Below are 23,834 nucleotides of genomic sequence, written 5' to 3'. Positions count from 1 at the left end.
ATTGCCTGTTAAGTTCACTCCCTCTGGGGCACTTGGCATTGGCCACTGTCGGTAGACAGATACTGGGCTAGATGGACCTTTGGTCTGACCCGGTACGGCCGTTCTTATGTTCTTATGTTTATGTTCTCCAAATTACATTAAACTCCAGTCTTATTACTTTGCTTCAGCGAAATGTGTGCAAAAGTTATAGTGCTGATTGATTGATTAATTCGTTCATTCATTGAAATGTATAGCTACTTCAAGCTATTCCATTCGATAAAATACACAAAATAATACAAAAAGGATGCACATGTAAATAACCACTCCAGCTCTCAGTCCACTTTCTCCTCAAAAGCTTGAGTGAAGAGAGAAAAGATTGACTTTACAATTGTTTCTGTGGTGTTCATATTACTTCGGTGTCTCAAAAATTACAAGCCAATTACATCCCTTGTTGAACTACTGACTTCAGTGGAGTTGCATGAAGGATAATTTTGTTCCACTTAAGAACATAAGAACAGCCATACTGGGTCAGACCAATGGTCTACCTAGCCCAGTATCCTGTCATCCAATGATGACCAATGCCAGATTCTTCAAAGGGAATGAACAGAACAGGGCAACCATCAAGTGATCCATCCCCCATCATCCAGTCCCAGTATCTAGCCATCAGAAGCTTAGGGACTGCAAGCCGAGAGCATGGGATTGCATCCCTGACCATCTTTGCTAATAGCCATTGATGGATCTATCCACCATCAACTTATCTAGTTCTTTTTTTTAACCCAGTTATAGTTTTGTCCTTCACAACATCCTCTGGCAATGAGTTCCACAAGTTGACTATACATTGTGTGAAGTATTTCCTTATGTTTATTTTAAACTGGCTGCCTATTTATTTCATTGGTTGATCCCTGGTTCTTGTTTTATGTGAAGGGGTAAATAACACTTATTCACTTTCTCTATGCCATTTATGATTTCATAAACTTCTATCATATCCCCCCTTAGTTGCCTCTTTTACAAGCTGAAAAGTCCCAGTCTTTTTAATATCTCCTCTTATGGACGCTGTTCCATACCCCTAATAATATTTGTTGCCCTTCTCTGTACCTTTTCCCATTGTAATATATCTTTTTTTGAGATGGGGCGACCAGAACTGTGTGCAGTATTCAGTTGGTGGGTGTATCATGGATTTAGATAGTGGCATTATGATATTTTCTGTTTTATTATCTATCCCTTTCCCAATGGTTCCTAACATTGTTAGCTTTTTTGACTGCCACTGCATGTTGAGTGGACATTTTTGGAGAACTATCCACAATGACTCCAAGATCTTGCTTGAGTGGTAACAGCTAATTTAGACCCTATCATTTTGTATGTATAGTTGTGATTATGTTTTCCAGTGTGCATTACTTTACATTTATCAACATTGAATTTCATCTGTCATTTTGTTACCCGGACACCCAGTTTTGTGAGATCCCTTTATAAGTCTTTCTAGCCTGCTTTGAACTTAGGCTGTCTTGAGTAGTTTTGTATCTTCTGAAAACTTTGCCACCTCACACTCCTTTGTCCAGATCATTTATGAATATGTTGAAGAACACTGGTTCCAGCCCAGATACTGGGGTAACACCGCTATTTACCTCGCTCCATTCTGAAAGCTGGCCATTTATTCCTACCCTTTTGTTTCCTATCTTTTAACCTGTTATTGATCTGTCATAGGACTTTCCATCTCCCATGACTGCTTAGTTTGCGTAAGAGCCTTTGGTGAGGGAACTTTTCAAAGGCTTTCTGAAAGTCCAAGTCCAAGCTTGATTTTTGATACTTTTTTGTATTTTTTTAAAAGATAAATGTAGCTGCTACTCGTCCTCTCTTTTCATTGGTTTCCCTATGACTAGAGAATACTTTGAATAATGTGACTGTGATGCCAAAGGCCTGGATTTCCTAGCGTGGATCCCATTTGCACTGACAGAGATGACAGCAACTGATAAACCAAAAGACTCATGGAGCTTGTCTCTGCAGAATACCATTTAACACCATAGACATGTAGAGCAATTACCGTTTAAACTGTTTCTGGCTGTGGAAGAGGTAGTGATGTTTTTCAAGAGAAAAACGGCAAAAATCCACAAAAAATTGTTACTGATGGTTCCTTGTTTCTAGTAGCCACCGTAGCTCTCCCAGTGTATCTGTCCCCCCAGCCTCAGTTTTGGCAACAGCTCTGGACATGGGCAGTCTCTTTGCACTGAGGCCTCATCTATGCTTAGAAGTTAGGTCAACATATATCTATGGCACTCAATGATGTGAAAAATTCACACAGAAAACCTCCTTCCATCACTATAAAAAGTGTCTAAGCTATGGCACTAGTGGTATAGCTGCAGCGGTGTAGCTATGCCACTGTAGCACCCGTAGTGTAGACGTGGTCTCAGATTCGGTGCCTTTCTGCCTCTCACGAGAGATCAGAAACTCCTCTTCCTGGTCTTTGAGAATGGACCACAGTAAAAATCCCAAGAATAACTTACAACCTGAAATATATTAAATGAAAACAAGTTGGTTAGAAAATGGAGTTTAAAATTAAATTGGAGCTAAACAGTACTAAACTACACTCAGCCTCTGGTAGGCAGAGACAAACCTTATTTATGGGAGAAATTAAATGCTCACACCATTAGAAAATTCCTACCTCTGAGGGATTTGCTGTGTTTGATCCCAGTGTCTGACCTCCATTTCCTTGATGATCACACCCATCTCTCAGGTGAAAACTACATTTATGAGCCAATAATACTTCTGATCTAGTGACTTCTTCACCAACTTGTTAGATCCTATTTCCTTTGTAGTTTCACCAAAGTTGCACCAATTTAGTTGGATCAATGCAACCCTCTTTAATTGACTTGAGTGTTTTATGTCAAATCAGATTACACTAAATTGACATAAGGAATTCTTAAACTGATTTCTGAATTTAGTTTAATTCACTCATGTAAATAAGGCCTTAAATATGGAATCATAACCAGCACCTCTTTAATTAATGCAAATGTCCTCTTGAACCTTTTGCATATACAATTATCTGATTTCTTCCTAGACTGACTGTCTATCTTCTGTGTTTATTGTTAATGTAATAAGAGCATGACATTCTCATACCCTCTTTCTATTTATTGATTCTGTCATCCAAGAAATCATAGATGATATCTAGTTCACTGTGTCAATAATTAAAAAGTTGTAAAATATGTTGTCTTTCTAAGGCGTTGAGGTTTTTTATTTTAAAAAGAATGTAGGTAGGATACTGATATTTCTTGCCACTTAATCCCTCACCCTGATGCACACTCCAGTTCACTCAGTGTGTCATGAAATGTAAAGGAGGAATAAGCAGTCTTCTGAAGCAGCGTCAGCATATGTTTACAAGGCACGTTGTATAAGGTGAATACTCTCTGATTCATCTGGCTGCTCAGGCTTTGAATAAACATATCACAAAGCTGGTTTGGGAACTTGTCAGTTTATATGAATTGCAGGAAAACTTTAGTCAAATTGGCTGTGTGCTACCTGGGTTTGGCAGACTCTCTGTAAAAACACCACAGCTTTCTGAAACAGTGTACAGAAGAGTAATCCAAGTAGGGTGAATTTGCTTCTGTGCATAAGCGATGTGTGAACTGCTGGCTGGTGGAGGCTAGCTCATAGCCCCGCCTCTTCCACACACACTCCAGAGCCCAGAGGCCCCCTCTGCAGCTGCTGGCCCCCTCCCCAGGTTAGTGCCCCCAGCCGTGGAGGGCAGGGAGACTGGAGCTGGGCCAAGCTAGAAGCAGGAGGGCTGTTTGCTGAGGCACAGCCTCCCCCAGCCTATGATACCCTCCACCCGTGCTTGTGTGCTCCAGTGCCCCCTAGGGAAATACAATATACTTTCTGGGATTTAACAATATATCTACTAGCTCTGCGAGTGATATTTGGTGGCCATTTTGTTTTAATCTGCATAAATATTTCAATAACCCAGGAGAAGTGAATAATATTTTTGTCTCCTTCTGTTTTTAACCCTTAGTAGTGCTTGTTCAAAGGTAAAGCAAACGATATACAGCAACGTACAGCCCTCAAACTCCAACTTGTTATGGGATCCAGAGTTCATGCTGGATTTTATCGAGAATCCCTCTGCTCACAGCATCAACTACTCAATGCTAGGCAAGATCCTGAATGACAACGCAGCCAATCGCTACAGCTTTGTGTGTAACGCACTAATGAATGTGTGTATGGGGCACCAAGATGCAGGAAGGTAAGAGAAATTGATTCAGAAGTAGAACTATGGAAGTAGTTGAAATAAGTGTTAATGCTGCAGTGAAATGAAGTATCTGAGATATTATTAGAGCTAACTGGGGCTGTTCATGTGCATGTTTTCCTTCCTTCCTTCCTCTTTTTGGGCTCCCTTTGTATCCTTTTGGTATTCTCTTCATTGACAGATTTCCTCTTTCTCGCCACTTCAGTGTTGCACTGTTCTTTTGAATGAGTTTCCTTTCACCTAGACTGCATCAGACTGGTTTGCATAACATTACAAGGATTAATAACAGATGGCTTACTGCAGGTGTAGGCTTACATGATTCTGAGACGGGGTTGCTAGCTCAGCACAGTCATCATCACACCCTGATAGTATCCTCGTTGTCAAGGAATGTTGAGTACCAGATCAGTTCCTTCCCCAGATGAACTATATTAATTAATTAATTGAATTATGGAACTCCCAGCCACAATATGCTGTTGAGGCCAAGTACTTAGTAAGTTTAAAAGAGGGATTGGACATTTAAATGGATAACAAGAACATCCAGGTTTGTTATAGCGACTTCATTAAAGAAGAATTTTGGAAGGGAAATAAAATCTCATGCTTTAGAGTTTAAACCATTCTCTAACTATTAAGGATTAGGGTGAGACATGCATGTGGGTCACATTATCCCACAGCTGCCTGCTATGGGGCTTCTTGTACCTTCCTCTGAAGCATCTAGTGCTGGCTGATGTCGAGACAGGATACTAGACTAGGTGGACCCTGGGTCTGAACCAGTCTGGCATTTCCTATGTTCCTATTGTTCCGTGGTATCTGGTCTCTAAATGGAAAGTACCTGTGACAGCAGAGAAGAAAATAGACTGACGTTCCTGGCAGCTCAGTCTTTCAAGATAATGACTAGTTCTTGAAGAGAAGGCTTTAAGAGATTATCATAGTGCTTCCCAGCCTTTTCTGATGATGTATCTTTGCAATAGACTGGTTAATGATAGGGAACTTTTCCTTCTCTCTCCTGGCACTTTGCCACCATCTTTTTCTTTGTCCGGTTTCTCTCTCGTCTGTTTCTGCCTCTGTTTTTACCTCCTCTCTCTCTCTCTTCCCCCCGCCCCCTTTTCTCTGGCTATGTCTTTGCTACAAGCTAAAGAGTGTGGTTCCCCTGCCAGTGTACATACTCATGCTAGCTCTCATCCTGCTAGTGTGGATATAAATAACAGCGTGCCTGCAGCAGCACTGGTAGCAGCAGCAGAGGCATGGCTCAGCCATGCTGAGTACAAACCTTTCTGAAACCAGTGGGCATGTATTCTGCACTGTCATGCTACTGTGGCCACACTACTCTTTATACTTCGGCTAGCTCAATGAGAGCTAGCCGGAATATGTGTACGCAAGCAGTAGACTCTCACCTCAGCTTGTAATGTAGACATGGCTTCTCTCTCTTTTTAATTGTTCAGCCGCTGTAAGGATCAATGTGAGAGCAAAAAAGGAAGGTAGGTGGCTTTCAAAGAACCTTCTCTGCATTACCTATAGCCACAGCTGTGTATTTTAGTTGGAAGAGCAGATCCAATACACCATGCACCTTTTCAGCCTCCTGCACACAGCCGTCTTTCTCTGTGTGCCCTGCCCTTTATGCCCCACCTGAGAGTTTGGGATCCTCCATGTGAGAAAACATTGAAGGACTGTTGTTACAGTGATCCTTTCAGCATCCACAAAGAATGCACTAAACTCAAATTACTTTATTAAAAGAAGAAGAGTTGCCAAAAGTATTAGATTTTGTGGGGCAAAACACTTTTTCCCATCTCATTAAAATTATCCTTTGACACCCCAAATTTGATCCTAGGATTTTCACTCCGAATCAAGCATACCTCTTCTAGGACAGAACAGAAAGATCTTCTGTGTGATGATTCCCTTTACTATTGTCCTTTATGACAAACAATAATTGTCTCATTTATCCTTGCATTTTAGCATGGCCTTGAAGAGCTCTTCGTGTCTGGACCTCATTTAGAGATCAGCTTTCTCATAAAGATTAGTTTTTTCTTCTGAGCATTACTTCCTTTTCTTAGGATCTCTAGCAATGGGCAAATTGTAAAATTATTCCTTCTATCCAAAAATAGCATTGGATTTCCTTGTTGGACTTGTTTTTCTTAATTATATCTATTCTGCAAACCCCATAATGCAGGTAGATAAGAGCCTGAATTTTTACATCTGGATTTCAACTCCAGTTCCCTCAAAATCAGAATGGTTGAGGTATGGAGTTCTGGTTTGACTCCTATTAAGAACACTTAATCAAGAATTCAGTCAGAATTCAAGGACAGATGGTAAACTTTCCATGTTCAAGGTTGTTCAGATTTAATTCTGACCCTTACTAATTCAGCTATTGAAAGCTGTCATCCTCAAGGTCTGAGACTCTATAACAGGGTTAACCATATCATCATGAGTGAATTTATGTACACCTCTACGCCGATATAACGCTGTCCTCGGGAGCCAAAAAATCTTACCACATTATAGGTAAAACCGCATTATATCAAACTTGCTTTGATCTGCCGGAGTGCGCAGCCCCACCCTCCCGGAGTGCAGCTTTACCACATTGTATCCGAATTCGTGTTATATCGGGTCGTGTTATATTGGGATAGAGGTGTAGTATCTTGGATTTTGGAATCATTATGAAATACAATGTGCAATATCTATTCCTCGAACTTGTTATAAATGTCATTTCCACCCATCAGTCTTTCTCCTTCGTCCTCCTTCGCTTTGGTAAAGCTACTGAAAAGTCACTGATGGATTAAGGAAGAGAGGAAAGTATTGGCTACACTTCATAGCAGGAATCTCTTTTCCCTTTCTGAGTGACACTCATGTAGTAGATCATTCCTTCTCTTCCTCACTAAAGAGCATATTGATATTTTATCATTTTACCCTCCAAAACTCAGTCTGAGGCAGTCTAGGCAACTGAGGGAGTATTGGCAATGTGGAGTGGCGGAAATGGATTAAGTCAATGAGAAGGAACACACCAAGGTTACCAAGGGAGTTTCCCTGTGAAAGGGGAAAAGGAACTCAGCCCAGGGTGAGTAAACCACATTTCTTCTCTCTTAACCAGTCAACATGGCTCTTAACATTGCACTGAATCACAATGAATTTAATCTGTATGTAATCCGCAAAGTGACAATGACACACTTGATTTTGTGTCCCCTTCTTGCTCCTAATCAGGAGAATTATTCTAGCTACATTGCAGTGAGGCATGGTTTTCCTTAGAGTTGATAGCTGGAAGAATGTCAATGGTGGCCTAGGATTTTTGGTGATTTCTTATGGTGGTTTCTTAATTTAGGTTTTGTTACAATATGGTCCATTTTTGAGGGAACGATTTTGCACCTTGAACAAGGCTGGAGCTCTTCTCCCCATGCCACCACTGCAGGAGTGTCAGCTTGTGCCCCCTGCAAGAGGGAGCAGAGCACTTGTCACTGTGGGGTGGAGCCAGGAAGGGTTGTATCCCTAAATTCACCTTTCATGGTTGGTCAGCAGGTGGGGGAAGATGATTGAATCATGCTGGGGGAGACAACTGGTAAAGGAGGTGTGACTTACCAGGGTACAATCCAGACTAGTGAGTAGCTGTGTCAACCCTGCCCTAACCTGTGGTGCCCTTTTATACTGCTTTGCTGCTGTAACCTCCACTGTGGACTGCTATGAACAGCCTCCAGCTTACAAGTCTCTCTCAGCTATGTCTGCATGTGTGCTGCAGCCAGCCAGCCACACCTTGGCACTTATCAGCCTTGACTATACAGCAGGGTGACCCCAACACCCCCCAACCTTCTACTTCCACCCAGATATGTTTGTCCTGTACTGCCCAGCCTGGACAGTACAAGTTTATGTGACGTCTGTTATATTTTTAATAGAAATAACAAATGGAGTTTCTGAAACACTTAAGTTTAAAGACACTGGATTAGATAAAACAATAAAACAAGTTTAAAGAGAGATTTTTAATGAGTACAAAAGTAATGAGGCATAAAAGTCAGAAATAGTTACAAGAAAATAAAGTTAAAATGCTACTGGTGCCCAACTTAACAAACTATATCAGATTCAAGAAAATTTCTCACCATATGCTTTCAGCAGTCTTACTTACCAAATCCTCTAGGTCAGGACCCCTTCTCCCAGAATCCAATGAAGGCTTCCTCTGTTGCTTCAGGTGTGGCAGGGAGAGAGGAGGGGTGTCTTGGGTTGTTTGTCCCTCCTTTTTATACTGTCAGTCTGAGATTCAGGAGACGGAGTCTATGTGGAAGGATATTCCCTGATGTGTTTTTCTATCTGTTTTTCTCTCTGTTTGAACTTCCTTTGTCTCTCAGACCTAGCTGATTACTCTGCTTAATGCTTAAATGCAAATTAAGCAGAGCACACATTCCTTTCTTTGAGACAGACCTGTTCGCCACCCTCAGTTTGGAATATGTGTTAACACCATATAGTAGAATATTGTAACTTCATATACAATGTAGCTACACATATTTTATCAGGAAGATATTGACCAGCAAATTATAAGTTTTCAAATGATACCTTAAAAGTCCTAACTTGAACCAAGATTATTACAACAGGGTGTAGGGTGTGGGACATAGATACATTCTGTCACAGGACCATCTCTACAAATTGCAGTGCCTTGTTCAACAGAACATTAAACTGGGCACAATGCATTCACCAAATGTTGTAGTTAGCAAGAATAGGTGTCCACAACTGGAGAGCCCTAGATGTAATCTGAAATATAGGTCTTAACATAAACTTTTATTTATCTCTGCAATATTTATTGCTAATGAGCATTTTTCTTCTGTTAACTTGTTTTCTCTTGTCTTCTAGAATTAATGACATAGCTAACCTTTGCGCAGAGTTGACCGCATGCTGCACGGTGCTAAGTTCAGAATGGTTAGGGGTTCTAAAGGCTCTTTGCTGTTCTTCAAATCATGTCTGGGGTTTTAATGATCTGCTTTGCAGTGTGGATGTAAGTTCAGTGTATTTTGAAATATAAGTACCAGTTAAACATATCTACCTTAAGTTGTCTCTAGAAGACCCATCACATAGTATCTAAACACTATATATTGTTGAACAGGGTTTTTGAACTGTATCTGTTTATCTCTTCAAAGCATCTTCTGAAACTCCTGAATTATGTTTTCTGCATTTTCATTGTTTCATTCAAAATAAAATATAGGCTACATATAGAATTGTATTTTTACTCAAATACATTTTTTTCTCATTGCACTACTGTAGTGCTACAGGTTATGGTAGGTACCTTGTGAAAGAGACAGGGAGATGCCTACATGAATATCTTACTTCTCAATCGCTGTTTCTGTGAATTGAACAGTCCCACTCTTAAATAGCATGCCTCTGGGCTGGCACTTAGTCATAAGGGTATAATACACTTCATTGATCCTAACTCAGCTGCTGTAAATTGTCAGAGCTCCATTGAAGCCAGTGGGGTTATGACAGTTTTCATCAGTGAAGGATCTGGCTTGATATATTTATGCTAGTACTTTAAAAGATTGGTTTATTCTTTGACCATGCATGTTCAAGGATGCCTGTGTAAATCTAGGATTTTTCTTGCATTGTGCTAGCAGCTGAGGAGTGAATATATATGCCACCAATTTCTATTTAAAGATAACATCTGTCCCATCTTTTATGAATCAATTTGTCTCCTATTCATTTAATTAAAATTAATGTGTGAAGAAAAAAATCAGTACATATTGTAATTAACTTAAATCAATAGAAGTTTGCCATTGAAAATATTTAGGAGGTGCATTAAAAAGTGGAAGAAGCTGCTTATTTGTGATAATTTTACTCTTCATTGGTAAGCCAAGTTCGCTTTTATATCTTGGTCATTAATCACAGCAATGAAGATTTGTGTATCATAATGTGAAAGCATTCCAGTGTTGTTTTTCTTTCAAGGTGAGTGACCTTTCATTCCATGACTCACTGGCCACTTTCATTGCTATACTGATAGCCCGGCAATGTTTTTCTCTGGAGGATGTAGTTCAGCATGTTGCACTTCCCTCTCTCCTTGCAGCAGGTAAGAAAATATCAATCCAAGCACTGCAAACTGTGTGATATTTTGTTTAAAATTTTTTTTTTTCTGTTGATTGCAATACTTTACAACTCAGTCTAAAACCACTTTCTGATGCAGAATACTACTGCAGCATGTGATGGCCATGGCCAGGATACTCTCTCTATATGTTTGTAACAGACTGGTCCCATAAGTAGTACTAAAGCCAGGGGGAATCAAAGAATCTGTGTTTGATAAATGATATAAAGGTCATATAAAATGCATTCTACTTCTTTTGACAACACCATCCTTCTCCCTATTATCCAGGTCCCCTCTCTCCATATGATATGTGATTACTTTGTCTCTTGCACATAACACATCCAGACATCCAAAGCATGCCAGTTCTTCTTTCACAACATTTCAGAAATCGAACCCTTCCTTCCAGCCCCCACAACTTAAAATTCTCATTTGTATCTTAGTTACCTCCAGCCTCAACTACTGATATCACTTTCTCTGTGGCCTCCTCTTGCTGCCTTCTAGTCCATTCAGAGTTCAGTAGGTACAATCCTCTGCCCTGCCCACTGGTAGGACCATATCACAAAATGCTTGGAATCCCTCCACTAGCTCTTTCTCACCTTCTGTTTCACATCTGTGCTGATCCTTGCTTTAAATGCTCTGCACAATTTCATACAGGTCTTCATCTCTGCTCTTATTTGACCACTGCTCCCCTTGCTTTTTCCTCCACCAGTTAATTCTGCTTAGTTAACTTCTTCCAAAAACCCACAAATGCTGACTCCCATCAAATAAAATGCTCTAGTTGCATTTGAAATAGGTTTTGTCTTACAGAATTATTTCTGTGGCTCTTCAATTGAATTCTGTATATAATTTCTAAGATCCTTGAGAGAGGTGTCTTATGTCAATGTTCCATTTTTCATAGCCTGTGGGGACCCAGATGCTGAACCTGGGGCGAGAATGACATGCCGTCTTCTGCTTCATCTCTTTAGAGCACCCCAGCTCTACCTGTTACCCCAAGCAACGGGTAAGTTAGCAAGCTGCATGTCCTTTTCATTTTAGAAAACTAAATGAATTCTGAAACTTCTGCATAGGCCTCCTGCAGAAGCCAAAGAGTGACCGATATGGCAGGAAGTAACCAAATTATTTCAGTGAATAAAATTCTGCCATGGAATATAATGTTCTCTGAGACGCTGAACAATGATTGCCTTTGCATTTTTTATTTTCATTTTTTAAACTGTGTATGTGCAGTCAAAATAGTCTTGCATACTGAAGTATAGTTAAGCAGCTCAGCAGCATATATGTCTGATTTATCTGGAAAAACAGGGCCTTTAAAACCAAATGGTTATGCAGATGAAACAATTTCACTGCTGAACTCAATGGATTATGGATACTTGAGCATTAAAATGTTATCCTGTCAACCTAGAACTCCAGCCTTTGTCATAGTAACTTTAACAAAAGTTCAGTTTAAATATAACAGTTGTGTATAGTTCTGGAGAAGACAACTAAACTGGTAGAAAACTTTTACTGCTACAATGCTCTTGCCTCTTTCAAATTCTGAAGACACGAATCTTCAAAAATAATTTTGTGTTTTATTGTATCGTGTACAGTGTTATGAGATCCTAATGCAGACTTTCTTAAAACATATAGCAAAGCTTATATGTTCAACCGCCATTTTCTCATTTCTTGACTTTGGGCCTGGTCCTCCTCCCACTGAAGTGTGGAAAAATATCCACTGACTTCAGTGGTGCAGAATCAGCCTGAACTATACAACAAGAAATTTGTATTAAATGTACTTTGTTAAATCTATATAACAACTTTGTTGTGGAAGAAGATGAGGGGGGAAAATTCATAAACCTGTATAGCTGAAACCAAAATAGACTTTACTTCCCTTGATAACTTAAAATTCAATCATTTAAACTTGTGTGTTTGGGACACTTTTTTAAGGCTCTCGATTAAAGGCAGGATCAGAACCTTATTTTGCTAGATTTAAATGACTGTAGCTAGTTTTGTTGTTAGCATGCTACTACTACCTACCTCCATTCGTTTTAATTAACTACAGCTGGGCCTACAGCAGGGATAGGCAACCAATGGCACAGGTGCCGAAGGTGGCACGCGAGCTGATTTTCAGTGGCACTCGCACTGCCTGGGTCCTGGCCACCGCTCGGGGGGGGCTCTGCATTTTAATTTAATTTTAAATGAAGTTTCTTTAGCATTTTAAAAACCTTATTTACTTTACATACAACAATAGTTTAGTTATATATTGTAGACTTATAGAAAGAGACCTTCTAAAAACATTAAAATGTATTACTCGCATGCGAAACCTTAAATCAAAGTGAATAAATGAAGACTCGGCACACCACTTCTGAAAGTTTGCCGACCCCGGTCTACAGCTTCAAGCAAAACAGCATTTTACCTCATGAATTAGTCATTCATGCATTGTAGAAAACTTCTTGTATAAAGAAGTCTGTGCTGGTAAAGAATAACAGTACTACATATACCTCTTTCTCTGCTCTTAGGGAAGTCATTCCCAGGCATTCGCTCTTCTTGTGACCGCCACCTTCTAACCGCTGCTCACAACAGCATTGAAGTGGGAGCTGTGTTTGCGGTCTTAAAAGCAATTTTGATGCTTGGTAAGATTATTCAGAGAGTCGTGTGAGTGTGAAGATCTTAAGTCTAACAGTTGGCTAAAAAAGGAATTGGTTTAATTCATTTTCTTGAGAATGCTCCTGTGATTGGAGATCCTTAGTTATTAAAGTATCTGACTGAAGACAAATCTGGATTCTTCCTGTGCTTCCTTGACACCAATGAGTAGCTTTCTCCACCACAGGTCAAGAGACAGAAGTTTTCTCTGGTGAGTCAGCCCCCGACTTACGTGACTTTAAGCAGATGTGATTCTTGCACACACTTCCTGTCAGAAAGTCACAGTAAATTTTAACTTGGCTTAGTCTAAAAATGTTTGACGTTTCTAAGGGGAGTATCCTGAACCCAACTCTTAAACTTCACTTATTCCCATGTTTGGAATTACAAGTAAATCCTAATGGCTGTTGAATTTCTGAAGTCTTGAAAGAACCGTAGTTAAACAGTGCTTTCAAAGCAGAGCACTCACTATTGCTCCACTTTGTCAATTCTTAAGCCTAAGGCGAGCTGTACACTAGAATCACTTCGCTGGTAGAGCTATAGTGATATAGTGTATCGTCAAAGTACTTCCGGTATGGATGCAGTATGTTCAACAAACTGTGCTTTTGCTATCATAGCATATTCCAGCCCTCCTGAGCAAACAAGCTATACCAGCAAAAATTCAGGTTACATTATACTTCAAGCTGTTGCTGACACAACGTAGTTATGCTGACAAAAGTGTATCCTAAGTGGAGATTTGTAAATTACGGGCTGGTCTACACTCAAAAGTTTTGCCAGTGTAACTATACTGGTAAAGTTAAACAGCAGAACATTCTTAGTATGGGCACAGTTTTATTGGTATAAAAGTACTTACACCAGTATAAGGGGCAGTTATACTGGCTTATACCAATATAGCTATACTGGTTACAAAAATCACACCCTAAGTGACATAGCTATACCATTATAACTTCTCTATTATAAACCTAAATTTGGGGTGGAGTTAAAATATGCTTGTGGCTCACATCTGTACTTTATTGCTGTTTGAGTGATTAGATTATAATTCCTATTCTGCATTGCTGAGGTTTGAATAAATGACTAGTGCATGGGTTGCATTATGCATTGTGATGCAAACTCTGTAGATGCAATGCAATACAAACTCTCTTGCAGGAGCTTGTGCAGGTTAAAGGCTATATGGTACAGAGATCTAGAACACCCATTTCCCTAGCACTGTCCCACCTCACCCCATCCTTAATAATATTCAAAATATAATCTTTTGGAAGGTGAAATATTGTGGGGTTTTTTTTAACTCCCTCCTCACATTTCAAATCAATTCCTTAAAAATTGCACTTAATTTATTGAGAAAAGCATCAGGTACACTATACCTAATGGGATTATAGGCTTAATAAGTAAGTAATTTTGGGAGCAGAAATCAGTTTTTGAACATTTAATCTCTCCCCAGAGTGAAAGACACAGTTGTATAGTGAACTGTAGTAGGAGTATATTCAGGGTAGTCTTTTCACAAACCTTATTGCAATGTTTTGGGTTCAATTCAGAAAAGTAGAATTTTTTTAGCATCCTTCTGTACAATAAATAACTCGTATCATCTGTGTGACTAGGTCTCCCTTGTTGGTATGTGATTTGCAATTGCAAATAGCAGGCTTGATAACCATAACACCATGTAGATGGTTATGGTGTGCAGGGAAGACAGATTCGGGCTCACATGTCATTATCATCCATTCCCATACATTTTGTCCTATTTTGTGTCATTTGGGTGTGTTTTAGGCCTGTTCTGTTTGTTTTTTGCTATGTTATGGTTATTGTTGAAGCACTGTAGATTGGACTATAGTGGCATTCCCAGAGTTGGGCCCAAGCCCCAGAAGGTCAGATGCTGTGTTCCATTTCTGTCCAATCTCTATTAATTATAATGTTCCAGATCCTCAGATCATTAGTCGGGCAAACTCCTATTGACTTCCATGGTGGGGGGTTGACTTAGAAGAATTGAGTAAATACTGTATAAATATCTCATGCTTAGGGCCCTGTATGTTTTACCTTATTAATTCCCTTACTTGTTGGCTTAGTTCTGGGTATTGTTAGTTTTGGGGGATTATTATTATTTATTATTATTTACAATATTTCTGTTTTCTAAGCTATTCTTTTCTTCTTTTCTTGCTTTCAGTCCATTTGGAAATATGTTTGCCATGGCATTAATCTTTTCTAATTGAAATTAATAAAGAATTATGCTTTTAAAATGTTGCTATGGTTTGTTAAATATGTAAGAATTTTAGAAATGGGTGTAGAGGGATTTTCTGCTACATACCAACACTACCTGTGCCTTCCATGCTCAAAAGAGAGAGCTGGATATAAAAAAATGAAACGAGTCCGGTGGCACCTTAAAGACTAACGGATTTATTTGGGCATAAGCTTTCGTGGGTAAAAAACCCACTTCTTCAGATGCATCACTGAGGTTTGAATAAATGCGTCTGAAGGAGTGAGGTTTTTTACCCACAAAAGCTTATGCCCAAATAAATCCGTTAGTCTTTAAGGCGCCACCGGACTCCTTGTTGTTTTTGTGGATACAGACTAACACGGCTACCCCCTGATACTTGAAGCTGGATGTAGAAACTCTGTTTATAACTATTTCTCATAAGAAGTCATAACTGTAGTACCTGATTGGTGGCAAGTCTCCCATCTTACCATAAATGTTAGTTCCAAATCCTGCAACTGATGGCACAGGTAGGGCTCCATGCAAGTGCAGAAATATATTGGGTGTCCCTGTTTTAAATGAGTTGAGCTGGAATAGCGGAGAGACTTTTAAACATGAAGGACAACAGAAAGATGGACAGATGCTTGGATGACTATTTAAATGGTGATTGACTTGATGGGGATGTTTTATGGAATATTTGTTCATGTGGCTGTATTAAGGTGTTTTAATTGGCTGAATCATCTGGACTTCCTGTGCCATATTAGTTATTGAGATTGTCATTGGATCAAATTGTGGTGTTCGATGAGAGCAGGAGAGAGCATATGGCAAACCAGTTAAGGTCCACAAGAGTGTCTGCTAAATTCTAGAATGGGTATGTTGTCCCACTAACTTACGTATCACTTGGAAACAATTATTTTCCTACATAATGCATGATCTCAGATGGTCCCACAACAGTTGTGAAATTATATTTAGCATTTGGGGCTTATTTCTCGCTGTTAAAAATAGTAGTTAAGTCTTGCTTTGTAAGATAGCTCTTTGATGTAAGATTTCAAACTCTTCAGAGGTTGTTAGTTGCCATTTAACATAGGGCATTATGCAAATATTTACTTCTGCTTCTTGCCCAAATGATCTTACTTTGCTTAGTCTGTCCCCTTTCCCACTGCTGAAATTAAATATTCAGGTCAAGTTTGTGCAGTTATGCTGATGATTTGCAGAAAGGATGGGTTATTCAACGTTTGCCCTTTCTGACAGGGCTTCCTCAGTATGCATTGCCCTTTTCCATTCCCAGGGAAATAAATCTCTCTTGTCAAGAAGTTCATGGTAAGGTGGGCTCAGGTGACCACCAGTCAAAACTTGTCTCTTGATCTATGGAGAGTTAATAAATCAGAGTAAGAGAGAAGACTTGGAAAAAAGGGACACCTAAAAGAGTGAGTAACCCAACTTTTCCTTATTTTGCAGCCAAATCAAGCCTGTGCGCACATGCGTACTCTATTCTGGGGGTAGGAAGGATGTAGTCTCTTTCTTTGTTTGGTTTGTGAAACTTTTTCTAGTTCAGAAAAAGTAAATTTCATTTAAATGAAAAATATTTGAAGCAAAATAGGGAAGTAACGTTTTCAAAAATTGTATTCTTCTAATATCCAGTTTTTCACTTGCTGTCTAATTTGGCTGTGCACAAACTTAATTTCTATGTTGTTTCTCGGCTAGGAAATATCTTCGAATGCTTCCTTAACTGAATATGCAAATTCAAAATCTGAAGACTTCAATAAGATTTTCACTTTTGTCCTCCTGTGCTTCTGCTGTGTAGGTGATGCTGAAATTGGCAGCAGCGGTGTTAACTCTTTGAAGAATGAGGACTTCACTCTGAGAGGTTTATTAGATGACCTTAATGATGATGAAATTTGGGGTGCCTCACACACACTGAAATGTGGAAAAGCTATTTCCATAGAAACTGCTAGTCTAAGTGAATATGCTAGATATGTGCTAAGAACTATTTGCCAGCAGGTAATTTGTAAAATGGTGTTTCTAGCTTTTCTTTATAGACAACGTTCTTTTTGTCAAAAATCTGTCATGTAAGAGGCTTTAATATGTTTGAATGCAAAACAGACTTTATGAGGATGCACTGTACATCTTTTTCTTATGGTATTTGAATCTGAGTTCTCCCATGTATTTGCTTGGCTTTCACCAGAGGTCATTTAAAAGACAGTGGTGTAAAGTGGGGATGAATTTGGCCTGTAGTCTTCAATATCTCCCAGTCTTTTTAATTAACACTATTTTTCCCAGTTGCACCTCAAACACCCTGCCCTTTTGGTGGCTGGAATAGCAGGCTTTTCCTGAGAAATGCCAGTGATGTTCCATGAACTGGCTGGTAAAAGGTGCTCATGCAACTTGTGGATATCATCTGGTAGCATCAGTTAATTATCAAGCTGCTTTTAGTGTTTTTAAGGAAACAAATTTTGGAAAACAGTTGAAAGTGTACTATACTTATAAGGGTTGTAAGTTACTGAATGAAGGTGAAATTTTAAGTAGCATATAGACTTATGGGGGACCAGTTTTCAATTTGTGAATATCTGCATGTGGAAAAAAATTTGTGTGCGCATTGCATCTGTGAAAAATGAGTGTTTTATTGGCGTTATCGATCCAGCTGTTTGATTACTTTCAGGAATGGGTGGGAGAGCACTGCTTGAAAGAGCCTGAGAGGTTATGCACGGACAAAGATCTTATATTGGATCCTGTTCTTTCAAACAAGCAAGCACAGAAGCTACTGCAACTTATCTGTTACCCTCATGGTATTAAAGAATGCACAGAGGGTGACAACACTCAAAGGCAACACATCAAGCGCATACTTCAGGTAATAAAATGTAAAATTATTCCAAATTACTTCTGTAAGATATTAACTCTTGAAGTCTCATTCAAAAGCACCATCAATTCAATACAGATGTCTTTTCAATTCCCAGTATTACCAATCCGAAAAGTTCAAAAGTAATTACTCAGACCCCCTCTCCCCCAATCATGAGATTTTAAAAAAAAAAAACCATTTGGGACCTGTCTTTTGCCCACCCCCACGCCCCATGAGAGGCAATTAGTGTTGCCAATGCCAGCTCTCCCAGATCTGAATGTGGTGATTTTGTCCCCTTGCTGCAGGGAGCTCTTGATAACTGACTGGTTGTTCAGTGCTTCCAACTTCTCTTCATAATTTTAATTAATTAGTGTTATGTCTGCCTTCAGCCCCGACATCTGCCTGTACAGCCACTCCCATCTCTGCTCCTCATGCAACTCCTGGGGTTGTTGATCCCTCCCAGGCCTGGGCAGCGGCTGCAATGGGGTTCTCCTATGCCTCTTCTTCCCAGGCCTGGGAATGGGGCAGCTCCAGGGGCTCTTCACCCCCTTCTCTCTTTTCCCCAGCCTTGGGGCCAGGCAACTTCAGGATCTCTTCAGACACACCCCTTTCCCTTTCTAGGTGTTGCAGGAAGGAGGAGGAGAGAGGAGACTTGACCCATTGTTCACAGGAGAAGAGTGGGGAGGGGGGAACAGAACCACTCTGAGACACTGGGCTCTGTCTGCTCCTTTCTCCTCCTCCCTTTCTCTCAGTTCCTATGAGGAAGAGCTGGGGCTCTTCCTGCAGCAGCCCTGATTAGCTGCTCTTCCTCAAGAGTGAGGGAAGTGGGAATAGCGGCCAATCAGAAGGGATTTCCCTCCCAGACAGGACTGAAATTCATGCAAGGGCTGGAGCTTCTTATGTCATTGTAAGTCAGGCTCCAGCAGAAGCAGAAGAGCTGACAATCCTCAGTTCCCTTTCTCCCTGTTTTTTGTAGTTGATAGGCATTTCCTGTCAAGTACTTTTATTGGCCAGCAAGTTTCTGTTCAAGCGTACTCTCCAAAATCAAATCCAGTTTTGTCCGTTTATGTATTTCATCCTCTGTTAGAAGCACAAAGTGTATTGGCTAGAGTTTTGAGCCCTAGTCCATGTGTAGTCTAGGAGTGTTTGACCATTACAGTAATACGAGTATGCAATACTGGCAGAGAGCTCCTGGTGTGGAGAGGTCTCTTTCAATCAGTTCAGTCTCCTTCCTCTTTTCTGCTGCTGCATCACTAATGGCATTCAGAAATGTGGATCATTTAGATCAGTGATTTTCAAACTTTTTTTCTGGGGACCCAGTTGAAGAAAATTGATGCCCATGACCCAATGGGGCTGGGGATGAGGGGTTTGGGGTGTTGGCAAGGCTCTGGGTTTGGGGGGGGGTCTAGGCTGGGGCAGCGGGTTGGGGTGCAGGAGTGGGTCAGGGCTCTGGGCTGGGGATGCAGGCTCTGGGGTGGGGCAGGGGATTCGGGATGCGGGGTTGGGGTGCGGATTTACCTCTGGCAGCTCCCAGTCAGCAGCGCAGACGGGGTGCAGAGAGGCAGGCTGTGCCTGAAATAGCTGGCAGCAGGTCCGGCTCCTAGGCAGAGGCGCACAAGTGGCTCCATATGGCTCTCGCCCGCAGGCATCACCACCACCCCCAGCTCCCATTGGCCAGTTCCTGGCCAATGGGAGTGCAGAGCCAGTGCTCGGGGCGGGGGCAGCGCGCAGAGGCCTGTGGCCCCCCTGCCTAGAAGCTGGACCTGCTGCTGGCTGCTTTTGGGGTGCAGCGCAGTGTTGGAACAGGTAGGCACTAGCCTGCCTCAGCTGGGCAGCACTGCCAATGGGACTTTTAACAGCCCAGTCAGCGGTGCTGACCGGAGCAACCCAGTGCCTTACATGCCGTGACCCAGTACTGGGTTGTGACCGGAACTTTTAAAAATGCTGATTTAGATGATAAAGTATTACATAAGAATGGCCCTAATGGGTCAGACCAAAGGTCCATCTAGCCCAGTATCCTGTCTTCTGACAGTGGCCAATGCTGGTGCCCCAGAGTGAATGGGTAATTATCAAGTGATCCATTCCCTTTCGCTCATTCCCAGCTTCTGGCAAACAGAGGCTAGGGACACCATTCCTGCCCATCCTGGCTAATAGCCATTGATGGACCTATCCTCACTGAATTTACCTAGTTCTTTTTTGAACCCTGTTATAGTCTTGGCCTTCACAATATCCTCTGGCAAGGAGTTCCACAAGTTGACTGTGCATTGCATGAAGAAATACTTCCTTTTATTTGTTTTAAACCTGCCTATTAATTTCATGTGGTGACCCCTAGTTCTTGTGTTATAAGAAGTAGTAAACAACACTTCCGTATCTACTTTCTCTACACTAGTCATGATTTTATAGACCTCAGTCATATCTCCCCTTAGTCGTCTCTTTTCCAAGCTGAAAAGTCCCAGTCTTATTAATCTCTCCTCATCTCTGAACCTTTTCCAATTCCAATATATCTTTTTTTGAGGTGACGCAACCACATATGCAGACAGTATTCAAGATGTGGGCGTACCATGGATTTATATAGAGGCAACATATTTTCTGTCCTATTATCGATCCCTTTCTTAAGTATTCCCAGCATTCTGTTCTCTTTTCTGACTGCTGCTGCACATTGAGTGGATGTTTTCAAAGAACTACCCACAATGACTCCAAGATCTTTCTTGAGTGGTAACCGCTATTTTAGACCCTATCATTTTATATGTATAGTTGGGATTATGCTTTCCAATGTGCATTACTTTGCATTTATCAACATTAAATGTCATCTGACATTTGTTGCCCAGTTATCAGTTTTGAGAGATCTTTTTGTAGCTCTTCGCAGTCTGCCTGGGTCTTAACTATCTTTAGTAATTTTGTATCATCTGCAAATTTTGCCACCTCACTATTTACCTCTTTTTCCAGCTCATTTATGAATATGTTGAATAGGACTGGTCCCAGAACTGACCCCTGGGGGACACCACTATTTACCTCTCTCCATTCTGAAAACTGACCATGTATACCTACCCTTTGTTTCCTATCTTTTAACCAGTTACCATTCTACAGGAGCATCTTTGCTCTTATCCCGTGGCAGTTTACTTTGCGTAAGAGCCTTTGGTGAGGGACCTTGTCAAAGGTTTTCTAAAAATCTAAGTACACTGTATCCACTGGATCCCCTTGGTCCACATGCTTATTGACCGCCTCAGAGAATTCTAGTAGATTGCTGAGGCATGATTTCCCTTTACTAAAACCATGTTGATTCTTCCTCAACAAATTATGTTCATCTATTATATGTCTGACAATATTGTCTTTTATTATAGTTTCAACCAGTTTGCCTGATACTGAAGTCAGGGTTACAGGCCTGTAATTGCCGGGATCACCCCTGGAGCTCTTTTTAAAAATTGGCATCACATTAGCTATCCTCCAGTCATCTGGTACAGAAGCTGATTTAAATGATAGGTTACAGATTACAGTTAGTAGTTCTGCAATTTCACATTTGAGTTCCTTCAGAACTCTTGGGTGAATACCATCTGGTCCTGGTGATTTATTGCTGTTCAATTTATCAGTTTGTTCCAAAACCACCTCTAATGATACCTCAATCTGGGACAGTTCCTCAGATCTTTCACCTAAAAAGAATGGCTCAGGTTTGGGAATCTCCCTCACATTCTCAGCCATGAAAACAGATGTGAAGAATACATTGAGTTTCTCTGCAATGGCCTTATCATCCTTGAGTGCTCCTTTAGCACCTTGATCATCCAGTGGCCCCACTGGTTGTTAGGAGGCTTCCCGCTTCTGATGTACTTGAAAACAAATTGCTATTACTTTTTGAGTCTTTGGCTAACTGTTCCTCAAATTCTTTTTGGCCTTCCTAATTGTATTTTTACACTTCATTTGCCAGTGTTTATGCTCCTTCCTTTCTCTTTTCCTCACTACGATTTCATTTCCACTTTTTAAAGGATGCCTTTTTGCCTCTCACTGCTTCTTTTACTTTGTTGTTTAGCCAGGGTGGCTCTTTTTTGGTTCTTTTACTATGTTTTTTAATTTGGGGTATACATTTAAGTTGAGCCTCTATTATAGTGTCTTTAAAAAGTTTCCACGCAGCTGGCAGAGATTTCACTTTTTGCGCTGTACCCTTTAATTTCTGTTTAACTAATGTCCTCATTTTTGTGTAGTTCCCCTTTCTGAAATTAAATGCTACAGTGTTGGGCCACTGTGGTGTTTTTCCTGCCATAGGGATATTAAATTTATTTATATTATGGTCACTATTACCAAGCAGTCCAGCTATATTCACCTCTTGGACCATATCCTTTGCTCCATTAAGGACTAAATCAAGAATTGCCTCTCCTCTGGTGGGTTCCAGGACCAGTTGCTCAAGAAGCTTATTACGCTGTAGATATCTGGTGGCTGTCTGTTTCCTCCAACAGAATGATTGACCCTCTATGAACTCTGGTCTGGAACATAAGAACATAAGAAAGGCTGTACCAGGTCAGACCAAAGGTCCATCTAGCCCAGTATCCGTCTACTGACAGTGGCCAATGCCAGGTGCCCCAGAGGGAGTGAATCTAACAGGCAATGATCAAGTGATCTCTCTCCTGCCATCCATCTCCATCCTCTGACGAACAGAGGCTAGGGACACCATTCTTACCCATTCTGGCTAATAGCCATTTATGGACTTAGCCACCATGAATTTATCCAGTCCCCTTTTAAACATTGTTATAGTCCTAGCCTTCACAACTTCCTCAAGTTGTTTTATTTGTTTTAAACCTGCTGCCTATTAATTTCATTAATTTCATTTGGTGACCCCTAGTTCTTGTATTATGGGAATAAGTAAATAACTTTTCCTTATCCACTTTCTCAACATCACTCATGATTTTATATACCGCTATCATGTCCCCCCTTAGTCTTCTCTTTTCCAAGCTGAAGAGTCCTAGCCTCTTTAATCTTTCCTCGTATGGGACCCTCTCTAAACCCCTAATCATTTTAGTTGCCCTTTTCTGGACCTTTTCTAGTGCTAGAATATCTTTTTTGAGGTGAGGAGATCACATCTGTACACAGTATTCGAGATGTGGGCGTACCATGGATTTATATAAGGGCAATAATATATTCTCAGTCTTATTCTCTATCCCCTTTTTAATGATTCCCAACATCCTGTTTGCTTTTTTGACTGCCTCTGCACACTGCGTGGACATCTTCAGAGAACTATCCACGATGACGCCAAGATCTTTTTCCTGACTCGTTGTAGCTAAATTAGCCCCCATCATGTTGTATGTATAGTTGGGGTTATTTTTTCCAATGTGCATTACTTTACATTTATCCACATTAAATTTAATTTGCCATTTTGTTGCCCAATCACTTAGTTTTGTGATATCTTTTTGAAGTTCTTCACAATCTGCTTTGGTCTTAACTATCTTGAGAAGTTTAGTATCATCTGCAAACTTGGCCACCTCACTGTTTACCCCTTTCTCCAGATCATTTATGAATAAATGGAATAGGATTGGTCCGAGGACTGACCCTTGGGGAACACCACTAGTTAACCCTCTCCATTCTGAGAATTTACCATTAATTCCTACCCTTTGTTCCCTGTCCTTTAACCAGTTCTTCAGTCCATGAAAGGACCTTCCCTTTTATCCCATGACAGCTTAATTTACATAAGAGCCTTTGGTGAGGGACCTTGTCAAAGGCTTTCTGGAAATCCAAGTACACTATGTCCACCGGATCCCCCTTGTCCACATGTTTGTTGACCCCTTCAAAGAATTCTAATAGATTAGTAAGACACGATTTCCCTTTACAGAAACCATGTTGATTATTGCTCAAGAGTTTGTTTTTCTATGTGTCTGACCATTTTATTCTTTACTATTGTTTCAACTAATTTGCCCGGTACCGACGTTAGACTTACCGGTCTGTAATTGCCGGGATCACCCCTAGAGCCCTTTTTAAA

The 23,834-nt window shown here is 40.5% G+C and overlaps 1 protein-coding gene across 12 annotated transcripts in view; it reads left to right on the top strand.

Moving 5' to 3' along the window:
* Window positions 1-23,834, top strand: part of MED12L (mediator complex subunit 12L) — a 330,165-nt gene that overhangs the window by 248,421 nt on the left and 57,910 nt on the right. For 11 of the 12 annotated variants that reach the window (XM_039487298.1, XM_039487297.1, XM_039487293.1 and 8 more), the window contains 7 exons: window positions 3,980-4,207; window positions 9,029-9,170; window positions 10,112-10,232; window positions 11,143-11,244; window positions 12,737-12,850; window positions 16,844-17,040; window positions 17,699-17,887. In XM_039487298.1, coding sequence (XP_039343232.1) covers window positions 3,980-4,207; window positions 9,029-9,170; window positions 10,112-10,232; window positions 11,143-11,244; window positions 12,737-12,850; window positions 16,844-17,040; window positions 17,699-17,887 — 1,093 coding nt within the window. The remainder of the gene's footprint in view (window positions 1-3,979; window positions 4,208-9,028; window positions 9,171-10,111; window positions 10,233-11,142; window positions 11,245-12,736; window positions 12,851-16,843; window positions 17,041-17,698; window positions 17,888-23,834) is intronic. The other variant, XM_039487294.1, reaches the window with a different exon arrangement.

The sequence above is a fragment of the Mauremys reevesii genome, linkage group 9 (assembly GCF_016161935.1).
Source record: "Mauremys reevesii isolate NIE-2019 linkage group 9, ASM1616193v1, whole genome shotgun sequence".
NCBI classification, from domain to species: Eukaryota; Metazoa; Chordata; order Testudines; family Geoemydidae; genus Mauremys; species Mauremys reevesii.
The sequence above is the reverse complement of the archived record's forward strand: the minus strand, read 5'-3'. Positions and strand labels throughout refer to the sequence as shown.